Consider the following 17126-nt stretch of genomic DNA (forward strand, 5'->3'; position numbering starts at 1 on the left):
TGTTAGTAGTTTCATGAATTATCTCTATTTCTCATAGTGCAAGCACTTGGCAAATATTTTCTCATTTTCCTCTTATTATATTTCTGTTTTATGTGGAGGTAGGAATATAGCAACTGGACAACTGAGACCCAGTATGGTTTTTCACATGTAATTCATCTAGTTTCTGGATTTCCCAGTTGATTTAGAACAATGTGTTTTAATAGGCAGTATGGGAAAATAGGGGAGGCTATTGACATTTTGGATTAGGACATTTCTTTATCATGTTGGACTGTCCCCTAAGTCATTGTGATAATCAAAATCTATCCCCACACATTTCTAAATGCTCCCTTTAGGGGTTTGGTAGTATCCTCCCACCGCCCTCCCTCCCAAAAAAATAGCACCACTTGTTTATATTAAGGATAAAACAGATGCGTATCCTTTTAAATTTATCAAGACTTATTTTATGTCCCAGAATATGTTTTATCTTTGTAAATGTTCTCTGTGTACTTCAAAATAATGTTTATTCAACTGTTGTTGTAGCTTATAAACGTCAGTTAGTTAAGTTGGTTGATGATGATGTTCAAGTCTTCTTTATCCTTAATGATTTTCTGTGTTGAAATCTCCAACTATAATTGTAGATTTGTCTGTTTCTCTTTGCAATTTTATTAGTTTTTGCTTTGTATATTTTGAAATGCTGTTATTAGGGATATAATAAACATTCGGTATTGTTATATCCCATTGGTGAATTGACCTCTTTATTATTATAAAATGATCCTCTTCATCTTTTGAAATAATCTTGGTTTTACAGTCTACTCTGTCTTATATTAATGTAGCTATTCTATTTTTTTTTAAATTAATATTAGCTGGTATATCTTTTTCAGACCTTTTGCTTTTAACTTATTTGTGGCTTTATATTTGACATGTACTTCTCGTAATAGTTATGTCTTTTATTTTTATTTAATTTTCATTTTATAGCATTTTTATTGAGATACACTTCATATATCATAAAATACACTGTTTTGAAACCCTGTATGATCCCTCTAGTCAACTGGATTTGGGCTACTGGGTAACTATCAATAGAGATTACATGAATATAGTGTATAAAGGTGTGTGTGTATGTTTAAATTATACTTTTTTATTTTTGATAAACTTATCAAGTATAAGAGGTTTTGGTGGAGAGTAGGTTTAAACAGAGGTTGTGTTAAAATTCTTTTGGTTATAATTATTAGAATCCCACAAAAATTAGCTCAAACAAAAAACCTTTGCCATCAAGTTGATTTTGACTCATGGTGAACTCGTGTGTTACAGAGTAGAACTGCTCCATATGGTTTTCTTGCTGTAATCTTTACAGAAGCAGATTGCCACGCCTTTCTTCCCTGATGTTGCTGGGTGGGTTTGAACCACCAACCTTTAGGTTAGTAGTCTAATACAAACCCACCCAGGGACCACCGAACAAAAGAAAGGGAGGGGGATGGCGATTATAAGAAACTATTGTATCTCATAGAACCCAAAGGCAAGCTGTATTTGGGCCTCAGGAAAAAACTGGTTTGGTTGCTCGGAGGCTTCATTAATCATCTCTCTTCTCTGTGCTCTGCAAATCTTTTTTTAACTGCAGACTTTTTTTTTCTCCTTAGCCTAAGTGTTGTGACTAACTATAATGGCTGGGTTTATGCATTGTTCGAAAGACCAGATAGACTGAAGCGCAAATATCTTAGATTCAGCTCTTGGGGAAGAAACTCAGGTTGTCTCAGTTTGGGTGTATTGTCCAACTATGGCTATGGGGACATGGTCACAATTGACAAATGTGGCTGTTCCTACTATTACAGAGCAGTTGTATGCGGAGGGACAGCTCTCATCTCCCAGAGGATAAGAAGACAAAAGGATAGTCATTCAGTTATAAATTTTTCTAAATTTATACTCAAACCATAAGCATAATTCATTATCTCTGTGTTCATTATACCATGTTTTATTTGTAATAAAGAAGCAATTCTTAGAGAATTCACCACTTCCCATCTTGTATTTATTTATTTATTAACATGTTGTCATGGTTTGAATTATGTCCCCCCCAAAAATGTGTGTATCAATTTGGCTAGGCCACGATTCCCAGTGTTGTGTGGTTGTCCTCCATTTTGTGATTGTAATTTAACATTAAAGAGGATTAGGGTGGGATTGTAAGACCACCCTAACCCAGGTCACATCCCTGATCCAGCGTAAAGGGAGTTTCCCTGGGGTGTGGCCTGCACCACCTTTTATCTCTTGTAAGAGATGAAAGGAAAGCAAGTGGAGAATTGGGGGACCTCATACCATCAAGAAAGCAGTGCCGGGAGCAGAGCGCGTCCTTTGGACTGGGGTCCCTGCGCCGAGAAGCTCCTAGTCCGGGGGAACACCGATGAGAAGGCCAAGAGAGAGAGAAAGCCTTCCCCTGGAGCTGACACCCTGAATTTCGACTTTTAGCCTACTTTACTGTAAGGAAATAAACTTCTCTTTGTTAAAACCATCCACTTGTGGTATTTCTGTTATGGCAGCACTAGATAACTAAGACACATGTCTTATCCTTGTAACTAGAATGTAAGTTCCTGAAGGGCCATGTCCACTTTTTTTGTATATTCGGGTACATTTAATACAGTTCTTATGTTCGGTAACTTTTTATTGAATTATAATGACTATTGAGGAATAAATAATTACACAGATTTACCTTATATTGAATGGAATATCATTAAGAGTATTCTTAACACCTTTTCCCCCTATTTTTAGTGGTATGCAATCTGTATTAGTGATGTTGGAGATTACGAAGGCATCAAGGTTAAAATTGCAAATGCCTACATTATCAAGGAACATTTCGAGGTACTGATAAATTATTAAAGTTCATGAATATAAAAATTCAATATTTTCCTTAGTAGATTTCTGATAGTCTATTGCTGTATAATAAACCACTTAAAATTTAGTGGCTTATTGCAGTAACAACTTATTGTTTCTTACAGTTCTGTATGTTAACTGAGTGCAGTGGTGTTTCTGCTCTGCTTGGTGTAGCTGAAGTCATTTAGATGGCTGCATTCAGCTGGGCCTTCAGCTGGGACTGGAGTGTCCCAAGATGGCCTCTTATCTACAAGGGTTTCTTTTCATTTCTTACCATTTAGTAGTCAAGCTCAAGCTTCTTTACAGCATGGTAGCTGGCTTCCAAGACTGAGTGTTCCAAAAGAAAAGCTCCTTTGTACAAGCTTTTGTCAAGTCTGCCACACTTAGTAATATTGCATTGGCTTAAACAAATCAATTTATGCTGTTTCAATTTTGAATTCCATCATTACATCTAAAGTCGTAAGGAATTATTATCTTTGGATTGTTTTTAAAAGATAGTTAATGGCAGGAAGGATTCTAAAACAAAGGGTTTACTTCAGAGCAATTCTTCTCAGCCTATTCCATAAGAAAATTAGACCCTAACACCAAAGGCATCTGTTATATGTAATGAATTAGCTTCTCTCCCGTGCATCTAGAATGGTACTAGATTTGTACCGTTCTTGGGAGAATTGACAAAATAGTCACTCATATCATTTTTTTGTAGGGCTTAATTTTCTAGTGGAACTCCAGTTGGGGAAGGTTACTCAGTATACATTATGTTTAGGTACTTTATAAATATATTTTGCTGTGAATCATATCACTGTATTTAAGGAGTAAAATTTAGGTGTGTGCTGATTCTTACCCATATTATTAAAGCAGGATTTCTGCCAAGTCATACTTGGTTATCCTTACGCTATCTATTTCCTCTAGTACTACTAACATTAATCAAGTTGTTGTTATGTGCCGTCGAATTGATTCCAACTCATAGCAACCTGCCCCACAGGGCAGAGTAGGGCTGCACCATAGGGTTTCCTAGGCTGTAATCTTTATAGATGCAGACTGCCACATCTTTCTGCCTCAGAGCGCTTTGTGAGTTCGAACCCCTGACCTTTCGGTTAGCAGCCAAGTGCTTAACCATTGTGCCAGCAGGGCTAGTAATAAATTGAGTAACTGGTAGTTACTAAAAATGAAAATAATGATGTTCGTGATAGAAGATATGTGCCAGGCACTGTGCTTAAGCACTTCTTGTTATACTCATTTGATTTTCACCACAACCCTATGAAGTAGGTATATTATTTTCTCTATTATACCAAAGAACAAACTCAGGTATAATGAGAATACAGAATACGCCAAGGTCAGCAAGTTAGAGGGCACTGAGCCGTGATTCAAACCCTGGCAGTCAGACTTTATAGCCCATGCTGTTAACCATTATAAATATTTGAAAATGTATACCTTACAATACCAAACTGAAAATGAAAATGTGGGTTTACAGAAAAGCATACATTAGGAAGTCTTGATTTTTTAAGAAATTTTAATTTTAATGAGATTAACATTAATTGGTAGATAAAGGGAGAGTATTTTCTTTAAGGCATTAAAATTTAAACAGTGAAGTCTTTAATTCTGTAGTTTATGCTTTACACAAATTCACATAGGACTTTCACGTAGGACTTTTACAAAGTAAATAGGGAGATGTTATCCACATATTTTACATTGTATATAATTCTATGAATTAATATATTCTCTGAATAAACAGTATTTTTCCTTTGGTAAGTACAGATGGGAAAGTTGAACAAAATCCTGCATACAGAAAGAAACTTTCTAAAATTATTATGTAGTTTTTATTCCTCTTTTAGGACAGAATGCTTTTTGTTCAGTATTTGTATAGAACTTGCCAAAAAAAGATTTTCTTGTTTTCTTTTAATCTGGAAGAAAGAAGCATTGAGATCTATAAATTATTATTGTTTTCATAGTTAGCTTCATTTATATCTTTCATATTTTTTCTTATCTTGATAAACTCTACAGTCAGTTTCTCAGCCCTATGGAATAGTAATCTTGGTACAAGTCGTTAATAGCATAGTGAAATGAATGTACTCTAAGAATTAAGAAGAAAGTTGATGTTAATTATGACAGAAGAATTGAGATGCAGGGTTATATTATTACTATTTTTTTAATCATGGCTTCTTCAGCAAACATAGTAAAGCACTTACTGATGTTCAGAAAATAAGTATCAATTTTCTCATTTCTTGTTAGAAAGCAATTGAACTGAACCCTAAAGATGCTACTTCAATTCACCTTATGGGTATTTGGTAAGAAAATTTCTTTAAATAAATACTTCAGTGATACTTAGTATGATCTTATTTTGTAGTATGTATGAATATTTTATAGTATATAAAAAAGACGTAAAATATTTAAAAATATTATCTGGCACAGTCTAAAGTGTTAAATCCATTAAGTTAACTAGCACCTCTGCATGTATTGTTAGAAAATACTAAATTTGTTTGTGATCATGTTGTTACTCGTATCATTTAGAAAAATGTACTCAGATAAGCATATAACTTAGACCTTTAAATTCCCTTTGTTGGGAAACACTATTCTTAGTTATCAGGCTAAATTAAATTGGATTAATCTAAATATAGTAAATACCATAGGAGAACCTAAGAGGGTCTTTACATCTTCAAAGTGTGTCAGTATAGTCTTGACTAGATTCTAAGGAACAATATAATTTGACTTTCTGTATCTTTCTGTTTTTATCTGACCTTGTATGAAACATAGACCATTATTTTGCTGGTATGAGGGTGCATCAGTGTGTTAAATGCTTGCTGGTTTAAGAGTCTTTCTTGAGACAGGTTGGCCGCTGTTTTCTTTTGTGTAGACTGCAGAGCTAAATATTTATTGCCTTCTAAGAGGGGTAACAGTGTAAACAGTCCTGTATCAGACTCCTTTAAAAGAGAGGCAAATACCTTGTAGGATAAAGGACACTAAACTAAAAAACACTTACTGGGACTGATGATAATTGAAGGACAGTCATAACTCAGATACCAGTGATCAGACGTATGAATGGTAGAGTTCAGACCCTGATCAGAGATCCAACACTTTTTTCCTACTTATTTCAGAAAGGTATAAAAATTCATGGATGTTAATTATTCGCTTCACCCTTTTAAAAATGTAGACTTAGAGTGTTGGTTGCTGTTTTTATTTATGCATATCATGTTTAGCTTTGTTCTTTATCTTGACTAAGTTTTTTACTTCTCTGAGTTTGTTTTTAGAAAAGAGTTTGTGAAAAACGGGTGATAATCTTATCGTGGTTGTAAGGAGTAGATGAGAGAATCACTTATTTTAGCAACTGGCACAAAGTGAGCACTCAAATGGTGGATGATATACTGTGTCATCATTACTACTATTGCTTACTGTTTACACTTAATCGGAAAGTACAGCCCCCAGCTGATGGATAGATATACGTCGGTCTCTAGATAATTCAGTATGATTATTAACCTACTGGATATCATGTAAAGTATTAATTTTCAGAAGTACAGCCGGAGAAAATTCCTTTTATAGTATCTGTGGAGATGTTTGGAAACCCTGGTGTAGTGGTTAAGAGCTATGGCTGCTAACCAAAAGGTTGGCAGTTCGAATCCACCAGGCACTCCTTGGAAACTGTATGGGGCAGTTCTCCTCTGTCCTATAGGGTCGCTATGAGTCGGAATTGACTCAGTGGCAACAGGTTTGGTTTTTTTTTTTTTTTTTTTAATTGAGATGCTTAGCTCTCTTTAAGAGAAAACAAAGAAGCTGCAATTTAAATGTTATTTCCCTACAGGTGTTACACATTTGCTGAGATGCCTTGGTATCAAAGAAAAATTGCGAAAATGCTGTTTGCAACTCCTCCTAATTCCACCTATGAGGAGGTAATGTGATGTCCTTTGTTAAGTTAGTACAGTTTCTAAACTGCGGCACCATTCTACTGTGTCCCACATCTGAGAGTCTGATTCAGTGAGGGACTTGAGCAAGTTACTTATGCTTCTATTCATCTGTCTTGTCACTGAGGCTTAATACTTATTATCCATGACTGGTGAGTTTTTGTTTTTTTTTTTGCTTTAGGTGAGTGGCTGACAATTCTGGTTTATTGCCAGCTAAAATAGGCCATGGCTAAAATTTATTTTCATTTTCTGTTTGAAATTTACACCATATAAAAGTCAAAAAGAATGAGAAATACAGCAACTATTACCTAGCATGTTTTAGGCACATTCTACATGATAACAAGTCATTTATCTGAAAAAGTAAAGGATACGATTGCATTGGTAAAGGAACATTAATCATAACTGTTTCTGTAAAAAGTGAGTATGAAAGGCTCACATTCTCTCATTTTTTAAAGGCCTTTTGATTTTCCTGTTAAAAATACAGTTTGAAAGGCATTTCTGGGTAAACATTTTGGGTTTACTCATCACAAAGAACATTTTTAGAATAAGGAAATAGGTAACTGAAAAGACACTCCCAATACTTGTATCATAGGAAGGAGCTGTTTTTTTTTCTGGGATGGTATATGTCACTGTGAGTCAGATTCAGCTCCACAGCACCCAGCAGCAACAATAGTATAAAAATTGATGTGAAGAACATTTATTTGTATACTTAGAACACAATTGGGAAATATTTATTGTTATTAAAGAGCATGCATTCTAAGGAAAAAAGATACACAATTGGCACTACTATAACAAATCAGTTGTTTTTAAGAAACCAATTGTCATCAGATAATGCATTATAAAGACAGTAGTTGAAGTGGAATAAAAGGAATTAGCAGAGTTTCAGACTCACAGTAACATTTTTCTGTAGGAATTTCAATAAAAAGGACTTTATAAAATTCACTGGGGTAACTTATGTATCTCTGAGTAAATTTAGTTTATTATATGTAGTTTTTGCTAGTAGTCACTGTTAGGATTTGAGAAAAGAAAGGTCAGAACAGCTGAGTTCTACATGATAATGTTCTTTGCACATGATGCTAGTTTGATACAAATTCTGAACAATGAAGTTATTATCAGAAATGATCCATATATTATAATCCTTTCTCTGATGATTAAATTCAATTCAGTTTGGCTATATTAACATCTGCTGTTGAAGAATTGACTATTAAGGTGATTTAATTTACTTATATTTTATATAAGAATAGAGAGATCTTTTGAGAAAATTTTTACTGTTATATTGTTAAGTATTTTTAATCCTTTTCATCATGTTTAGGCTCTTTGTGTTTTTTACAGGCCCTAAGCTACTTTCACAGGGCAGAACAAGGTAACACATTTTTGGTATCACATATTAGTATAGTTAAGATTATATGAATGCTGAATATATAAGAGATTTTTAAAACAAGTTATTTGATGTGCTTCTTTTTGCACTGTATTTAGTAAAACAATTTTTAAAGTTCTTATCCAGTAAAGATCACCTGAGCAAGAAATAGGTTGCCACTGGATTTAGAGCTGCAGGTTTGGAATGGTCCTTTATTTTATATAATTCACCTTTCCTTGTTAGAACTCTGGTGGCACAGTGGTGAAAGCACTTGAGTGCTAACTGAAAGGTCCCAGTTCAAACCCACCAGCTGCTCCTCAGGAGAAAGATGTGGCAGTCTGCTTCCGCAAAGATTTACAGCCTTAGAAACCCTGTGGGGCAGCTTTACTCTGTCCTGTAGGGTCCCTATGAGTCACAGTCGACTCGATGGCAACAGATTGTTTGAGATGAGGGTTAGACAGGTTAACTGTCTAATTCAAGATTATACAGCTAATTAGAGGTATTTAAATGAGAGCTCTCTGGTTTTAAACCAGGCCAGTTTTTGTTCTGTTGAAGATACTGTCTTTTGGGGAAAATTTCATGTTACTCTTGCTTTGAAGAAATAAACAGCCTATAAAACCATCGATATCCTCTCGATGGTACTATTTTACATGAGTGACATTTTCTCAGTGGGATTTAAAAGTATAATTTCAAGGTAAAGATAGAGCATTAGAGATTTAAGGGTTGGGGACGTTGAGAAAGACATGGTCCTGCCCTCACAGAGCTAAGATAGTGTTCAGTAACTCCAGCACTCCTTCAGGTCCTACCTTAGAGGTCACTTCCTTAAGGTGGCCTTTCTCTGTGGCCGAAATCTGGGTTAGATGCTTCTCTTACACCCTTAGCACCTTTTACTTCTCCCATCATGACCCTTAGCACTCCGTATTATAAATATTTGTTTACATGTCTAAACTGAAAATTCAGGGGAGATGGAGACTTTGTCTTTCTGGCATACAGTTGTATCACCTAATAAATGCTTGGCAAACTTGCTGAAATTATTAATGAGTAAATAGATAAATCAGTATGCTTAACTCCAAGGACGCCTAAGGATATCAACATGGTATCACACAAATACATTCAGATAAAAGAAGGAAAACAATTTTGGGTTAAGGAGCAAATGGAGTTAATCATAAATTGTATTTAGGAAGAAGTATACTTTGAATTTAGCGGGCCCCAGGTTGTTAGGAGGAACTGTGTCAGGAAGTAATGAAGTTAGAGTGACAGTGCTGTGCTTTGGTTCATCAGCTTTTTGTTTGTGCTTTTCCCTTGGCCAAGAATGTTCTCTGCTTTTCTGTTAAAATTCTGTTTAGCCTCCAAGTCAGCCCACTTGTAACCTCTTAGAGTTGCTTTTGTCTTTGATTTGTCATAGTACTTTCAAGTTTATGCATCTGGTAAAGCATTCCTTTCACTCTTAACGTTACATTTAGTTGTGTTCCTGTTTGTCTCTCCTTTTCATTATAAATTCCAAAAGAACAGAGACTTTGTTTCATCCTTCTCTGTATGTTTAAATACATTTAATATTCAGTAAATGTTGATCAAATGTATATAAGAGGACCGGTCATCATGATTTTATTCACTCATTCAGCAAGTAGATATTGAGTACGTGTTATGTTCCAGGCACTGTTCTAGGCACTTGGAATACACGAGGAAACAAAACAGATGAAAATCATTATACTACGGAGCTTACATTCTATCAGGAGTCTCAGTTTTTTGTCTATAAAATGGAGATAATACCTATTTTATCAAATTGTTGTGAAAAGTAGAAATGTGTATAGTACAGTGCTTAGCACATAATAAGCACTCAATAAGTGGTAATTATTATTTTACAAATATTTTGAGATATGAATAGTTGAACAAAAAAATTACAGTAGCCTAATCACTTACTGACATAGAATTTATTATTGGAATTCAGGCCAAAAAAATTAAACCATTAAAAATAAAAGTAACATTATTTCATCTGAGGTAAATTTATTTTTATTTCTTATGTACAGTGGATCCAAACTTCTATAGCAAAAACTTACTACTTTTAGGAAAGACATATTTGAAGATACAGAACAGAAAGCTTGCTGCTTTCTGGCTGTTGAAAGCCAAGGACTATCCGGCACACACAGAGGAAGATAAACAGGTAAAACACCTCTAATAAAATAAGGCAGATAGGTTTCCGCTGAGGGCACTGTTAAATAAAACTGAACTAAGAACTTCTTTAAAAACATGATTGTCTAAATACATGATATTGCTGGGAAAAAACAGCATTCATTTCAAATGTGAATTCATTGGCATTCACACTAATTTCTGTATAGGAAATGTTTATAGTCACTGTCACCAAAGAGATGTTATAGATTACTTGCTGTAATACAGAATTACTCCTGTTTGGCATATATGACAAACCAAGTAAGATTTGCAAAACACAGAAGGCAAGGGATGTGTACTGACGTGGAAGAGTTCTCTGAAAGAGTCTCATTTGGTCACTGTCAAGAAATTTTATTATTATTATATCCTATCCTAGAAACTCTTAGCAACCACACTCCACTTTATGAAAAATTTCATAAGTTAATTTCTGTGCTGTACTGCTTATTTATAACATGTATTTTTTCATTTTAGATCCAGACTGAAGCTGCTCAGTTGCTTACAAGTTTCAGTGTCAAGAATTGAGAACTTTTCAGAGAAGACAGTACATGAATATCTAATAAACATCACTTTTCATCAAACTATAAATACATTTACCATAACGGCTCTGTGTCTGCTTTCTTACCTTTTTTTTTTTTTTTTTTTTTAATGTTGTGATCATTTAACAGATTAAGTACACAAAATCATAGGTTTCTTCACAAATAACAAAAGAAACACCTGCCATAAGAGTGATAGCGATAATCTCCATGAATCAGAGGCAGATTATTTTGCAGCTGGGAGACACCAGCAATATAAAGTGGTATGAAATTTCTAAGGAGGATTTATCACATTAGGATGGGAGATCAAGGAAAGAAAGCTTTGTGGAAGAGGGGAGTGCATTTTCAAGTTGGATTGATTCAAAGTTGAGATCTTGAAGAGAAGGTACAGTGTAAGGTTAAGATGCTGAGGGCTCTTGGTTTAAAGTAGTTAAATGATGTGTCTTGTAGCCAACCTGCATAAGGAAAGAAGTCGTCAGGAGAGGATTGAAAATGGAGTTGTTTCCTTTTTAAAATGTGGACTGTTGTCACAGTAGATTGAAAGGAATACTGAACTCAACATCTTAAATGGAAATTGTTTTAAATAGTGGGACTGCTACTTAAGGCTGGGGTATCACTACTGCAACGTTACAAGTTTTGTAGGCAGATAAAAAACCTGTTGCCATTGAGTCAATTCCGACTCATAGTGACCCTATAGGACAGAGTACAACGGCCCCATAGGATTTGCAAGGAGTGGCTGGTGGATTTGAACTGCTGGCCTTTTGGTTAGCAGTCAAGCTGAAGAACATAAAAGTACAATTATGTGCCACATAACGTCTGTTTGGGCAACGTCCAACAGCATATATGTCTGTGATTTGGTGTGCACCCTCTGGGGGATGCCGGTAGCCTGACTCAGCAGCAGGCTCGCCCTGCTGCCCTCCACCTGCGGGAACAGTCGCCCCTACGTCTGGGAGGAGTGGGCGCCCAGTCCTGCTCCTAAGTGCCGAAGTTTGGCAGGCATTGCAAGCCCGGTTGGAGCAGGGGGCAACAAGTCACTGGGACTGCTCCCCTGCTGCCAGGGCCCATGCCCAGATCCTCCCTCCCGTGACCTTTGCAGGGCTGCAGAGCCGTGTACTGGGTGGGACCTGGGTTAGCACTTGCTCTTGAGGCATCCACAGTGGGAGCTGCCCAAGGTGCGCACCACACTGTGGCCTCAAGGCCTGTGTGCCCCACAGGCCCGGGTGTTTGCACGTCCAAATCACCCAAAGTCCAATTTCACAAAACGTATCGTGGATGTTAAGCAATGCATGACTGTATATCCCAAACGCCATTTAGATCTGAGAGTGTATGCATAGGTGGATTTTCCCCAAAGGATTTGGGAATTGTAATCTTAGAAGCCAACTGTGTGGGTTATGTGCTGCTTTTTTCTGTTTTATCACGTAAATTTGCAAGCAAAAAGGAAAACAGTAGTGAACTCTTTCTGCACACCACTCAGATTCAACAATTGTTAATCTTTTGCTTTATTTATATATGTGTTTATATTAATATATATATTTCTGAACCTTTGAAGTTACAGGCGTGATGAAATTTCACCCCTAAATATTTCAGCATGCATCCTCTCAGAATAAGGACATCCTCCTAAACAAACACAATTCCATGATCACAGCTAAGATAATTCTCTTACATCATCTAATATCCAGCCGAACTCAAATTTCCTCAAATGTGCCCAAGTGTCTCATACTTCTAAAAAAAAAAACAAAAAACCAGAACTCAAAAACAGCATACTTTGCATTTGACTTGCAATTAATCCAGAATCCATCCCCCCCCCTTTTTTTTTCCTGCTGATAACTTTCTGAAGAGACTAGTCCATTTGCCTCGTAGATCGTGTGTCATTCCAGATTTGCCTAATAGATCACATTTTGAAAACCACTGAAATAGTTGTTAAGTACTGGTTTGGTTAAGCCTTATTTTCAGAGACTTAAATTATATGTATATTGGATTTTCTTTGCCTTTTATATTTATCAGTCTCTGATTTTTCTTTTAACCTCTGTTTCATTTTCATTTTCTTGGCTCTTTTCACCTACCTCTCTCACTGCACTTTTGGTTGTATGTATTCTTCATACACACTTAGTCTTCATTCTCAATGTTTTTGTCTTCATTTTTTCCCCTGATTTTAGTAGCCATTCCACATCTTCATCTTGCTTATCCAATTCCGAGTTTTTGGATTTCTGATTTGGATTTTTTTTAATCTGCAATTATTTATTTACACCTAATTCATATTAGCATGTTGTATTAAAAAGTTTCTAGTCTTGTATTTTTTTACTATTTTCACTGGGAATTTTCTGATTTTCAACTTTCTGCTTAAGTGACTTCGAGTGTTTTTCTCAGAGGGTATGACGTGTGTGTGTGTGTGTGTGTGTGTGTGTGTGTTGGGTCACCAATAATAGCAAGTAATCAAATAGGAGGAAGTGAAGCGTTTGCTTTAAGAATACCTTCTTATAAGCTGTCTTGTGAATGAGGTATCTTTCAATAGTAAAGCCTTTTATGCAGGGGAGAGTTTTTCTGATAGCTTGTAGACTTAATAATTATAGTTTCAGAGGACATTGCAAAAAATAGTACAGAGAGGTTCTGTGTACCCCATTGCCAGTTTTCCCCAATGGTAAAATCTTACATAACTACAGTACAGCATCAAAGTAGGAAATTGACATTGGTAGTCCACAGACCTTGCTCAGATTTTACCAGCTCTTACATGTACTCACTTGTGTGTAGTTCTATGCAATTTTATCGTGTAGATTTTTGGAACCACCACAAGATACAGAACTGTCCCACTATGACAAAGATCTTTTGTGCTACCCCTTTATAGTCAAACCTACCCACCTCCTCCACCCCTACCATCCTTTATCCCTAACCCCTGGCAACCACTAATCTTTTCTGCATCTCTATAATTTTGTCACTTTGAGAATGTTATAAATGTAATCAAAGCATGACTTTTGAGATTGGCATTTTTCACTCAGCACAAGCCCTTTTGAGATCTTCGTTCTATCAATAGTTCATTCCTTTTTAGTGCTAACTAGTATTCCACTGTATGAGTGTACTAGTTTAACCATCTTGCTTTCCAATTTTTAGCTATTAAAGCTGCTATGAACATTATGTACAGGTTTCTAAGTCGACATAAGTTCTCATTTTTCTGGAATAAATGCCCAGGAGTGCAATTGCTGGTTCCCTTATAGAGCTTTTATCTTTTTATCCTTTTACCCTTACCCACCAGTGGATATCCCCTTTCAGATATGGTGCCTTCCCCAAGATCCTGATTCTGTGCACTTTCCAGGTCCCTTCGTTTTAACTTCCCAGAAGCCTGATTCACCAGGTCTCGTGCTGGTGTTTGGCATTTCCTTACTCAGGGTAAGGCCCACTGGTGCTGGGAATAAACCCTAGGACCTCATCACATTCCCTTTCTGTGCAATCTCCACCTAACTCTGTTCTTGTGTGAGTTGACTGCTAGTTTGGGATGTTTATTTCCTCTCATACATGTAGACAGAAGTCTAGTATTGTCTTCTAAACATGTCACAGGTATGGGCTATCAGTGATTTTATTACCTCTTGTGGATATGTGTTGAGGATGTGAGAAGAAACTTGAATTTGGTTAAGTGGTCCTCATCCTATAAGAACTTGAAAGCTGTCAACTTCTTGATGCCAAAATTTTCTCAAATAGGCTTCTAATCATAGGTTGTAGACTAGCTGTGGATTTTGTAAAAATAACTTCTCTCAGCCTCACTTTCCTAATCTATAACATGAACATCACTAAAAAGCAAAAAACACAAACTTCTTGCAATTGTGAAGATCAGAATAATAATATATGTAAAGGACTTAATGTATCAATAAACACTAAAAAATATTATCATCTGATTGAGTTCTTAGTTGAGATTGGGGAAAGAAATTTTGGAATTTAGGAGACGTGACTTTTGGACTCTTTTTTTATTTTTTCCAGAAAGAGTTGATTAGGAGGTGACACCAAGGGGGGTCTGACAGCAACACTGGCTGTCTTCATGGACTCCCAAAAGGCAATTTCTACATCAGAGCTTATATATCATTTTGGCAAAGATTACCTAGTGTCTTCAGAAATGTAGCCCACAGATGGTCAGATGAGTATACATCACAAGACAATTACAAGAAACTTTATTAAAGATATGCATGCCGGACATATGGACTCTAATCTTTGTTTATTGTTGTAGTTTAAATAAAGTTTGCATTTCAAGTTAGTCTCGCATACAAAAATTTATACATACATTGTTATGTGACCCTAATTGCTCTCCCCATACTGTGACAGCACACTCCTCCTTTCCACCCCGGATTCCCCATGTCCATTCAACCAGCTCCTAACCCTCTGCCTTCCCATCTCACCTCCAGACAGAAGCTGCCCATTTAGTCTCTTGCATCTACTTGAGCTAAGAGGCACACTCAAGAGTATCACTTTATGTCCCACCATCCAGTACAATCCCTGTCTGAAAAATTGGCCTCAGAAATTGTTTTAGTTCTGGGCTGATGATAGAGAATCTAGGGGCCGTGCTTTGCACAGTTCCTCCAGTCTCAGACCATTAAGTCTGCTTACTAGAATTTGAGTTCTGTACCCCACCTTTCCCCTGCTCCATCAGGAACTCTCTGTTCCCTGTCAGGGTGGTCACTGGTCGTAGCCAGGCACCATCTAGTTCTTTTGGTCTCAGGCTGATGAAGTCTCTGGTTTATGTGGCCCTTTCTGTCTCTCAGGCTAATATTTTCCTTGTGTCTTTGGTGTTCTTCGTTCTCCTTTACTCCAGGTGGTTGGGACCAATTGATGCATCTTAGATGGCCGCTTGCAAGCTTTTAAGACCCCAGATGCCACTCACCAAACAAGGATGCAGAACATTTTAATAAGCTTTGTTATGCCAGTTGACCTAGATGTCCCCTGAAAGCATGATCCCCAGACCCCCACCCCTGCTACTCTGTCCCTTAAAGTGTTTGACTGTATTCAGGGAACTTCTTAGCTTTGGTTTAGTCCAGCTGTGCTGACTTCCCATGTAGTGTGTGCTGTCCTTCCCTTCACTAATTCTTATCTACTGTCTAGTTTGTGAATAACCCTCACCCTCCCTCCCCACCCTCGTAACCATCAAAGAATGTTTTCTTCTGTTCTTGAGTTTTTATAATAGCGGTCTTATACAATATTTGTCCTTATGTGCCTGACTAAACTCACTCAGCATAATGCCCTCCAGATTCCTCTGTTTCACAGCTTCATCATTGTACTTTATTGTTGTGTAGTATTGCATTGTGTGGATATACCATAATTTGTTTATCCATTCATCTGTTGATGGGCACCTAGGTTGTTTCCGTCTTTTGCTATTGTGAACAACGCTGCACTGAACATGGGTGTGCATATGTCTATTCGTGTGACAGCTCTTATTTCTCTAGGATATATTCCTAGGAGTGGGAATGCTGGATCGTATGGTATTTCTATTTCTAGCTTTCTAAGGAAGTGCCATATCATTTTCCAAAATGGTTGTATCATTTTGCATTCCCACCAGGAGTGCATAAGAGTTCTGATCTCCTCACAGCCTCTCCAACATTTGTTTTTTCCAGTTTGATTCATGCCAGTAGTGCTGGGCTGAGACAGTATCTCATTGTGGTTCTAATTTGCATTTCTCTAATGGCTAATGATCGTGACCATTTCTTCATGTGTCTGTTAGCAGCCTGAATTAACCTTCTTCGGCAAAGTGCCTGTTCATATCCTTTGCCCATTGGGTTGTCTTTTTGTTGTTGAGGTTTTGCAGTATCTTGTAGATTTTATAGATTAGAGGCCTGTCAGATTTGTCGTGGCCAAGAATTTTTTTCCCAGTCTGTAGGTTATCTTTTGACTCTTTTGGTGAAGTCTTTTGATGAGCTTAAGTTTGATTTTTAGGAGCTTCCAGTAATCTAGTCTTTCTTATGGTGCTTGTGCATTGTTAGTTATGGTTCGTATTGTGTTTATGCCATGTATTAGGGCTCCTAGTGTTGTCCCTATTTTTTCTTCCATGATCTTTCTTGTTTTTGATTTTGTATTTGTCTTTGATCCATTTTGAGTTAGTTTTTGTGTATGGTGTGAAGTATGGGTCTTGTTTCAGTTTTTGCAGATGGATACCCAGTTATGCCAGCACCATTTGTTAAAGACTGTCTTTTCCCCAATTAATGGACTTTGGGCCTTTGTCAAATATCAGCTGCTCATAGGTGGATGAATTTATGTCTGGATTCTCAACTCTGTTTCATTGGTCTATGTATCTGTTGTTGTAGAAGTACCAGGCTGTTTTGACTACTGTGGCAGTATAAAAAGCTCCTAAATCAGGTAGTGTGAGCCCTC

General features: G+C 36.7%; 1 protein-coding gene across 7 annotated transcripts in view; it reads left to right on the forward strand.

The window, feature by feature from the left end:
- The window catches only part of RMDN1 (regulator of microtubule dynamics 1), a 33196-nt gene extending 22349 nt beyond the window's left edge, over positions 1–10847 (forward strand). For 3 of the 7 annotated variants that reach the window (XM_023726099.1, XM_023726100.1, XM_023726102.1), the window contains exons 5-10: positions 2734–2823; positions 5065–5120; positions 6629–6716; positions 8061–8091; positions 10113–10246; positions 10723–10815. In XM_023726099.1, coding sequence (XP_023581867.1) covers positions 2734–2823; positions 5065–5120; positions 6629–6716; positions 8061–8091; positions 10113–10246; positions 10723–10773 — 450 coding nt within the window. In that variant the 3' untranslated portion in view covers positions 10774–10815. Of the gene's footprint in view, positions 1–2733; positions 2824–5064; positions 5121–6628; positions 6717–8060; positions 8092–10112; positions 10247–10722 lie in introns of all 7 variants that reach the window. The other 4 variants (XM_004370792.2, XM_023726098.1, XR_002823090.1 and 1 more) reach the window with 4 other exon arrangements.
- The last annotated feature ends 6279 nt before the right edge of the window (positions 10848–17126 follow it).

The sequence above is a fragment of the Trichechus manatus genome, unplaced genomic scaffold (genome assembly GCF_000243295.1).
Source record: "Trichechus manatus latirostris isolate Lorelei unplaced genomic scaffold, TriManLat1.0 scaffold00009, whole genome shotgun sequence".
Lineage (NCBI taxonomy): Eukaryota > Metazoa > Chordata > Mammalia > Sirenia > Trichechidae > Trichechus > Trichechus manatus.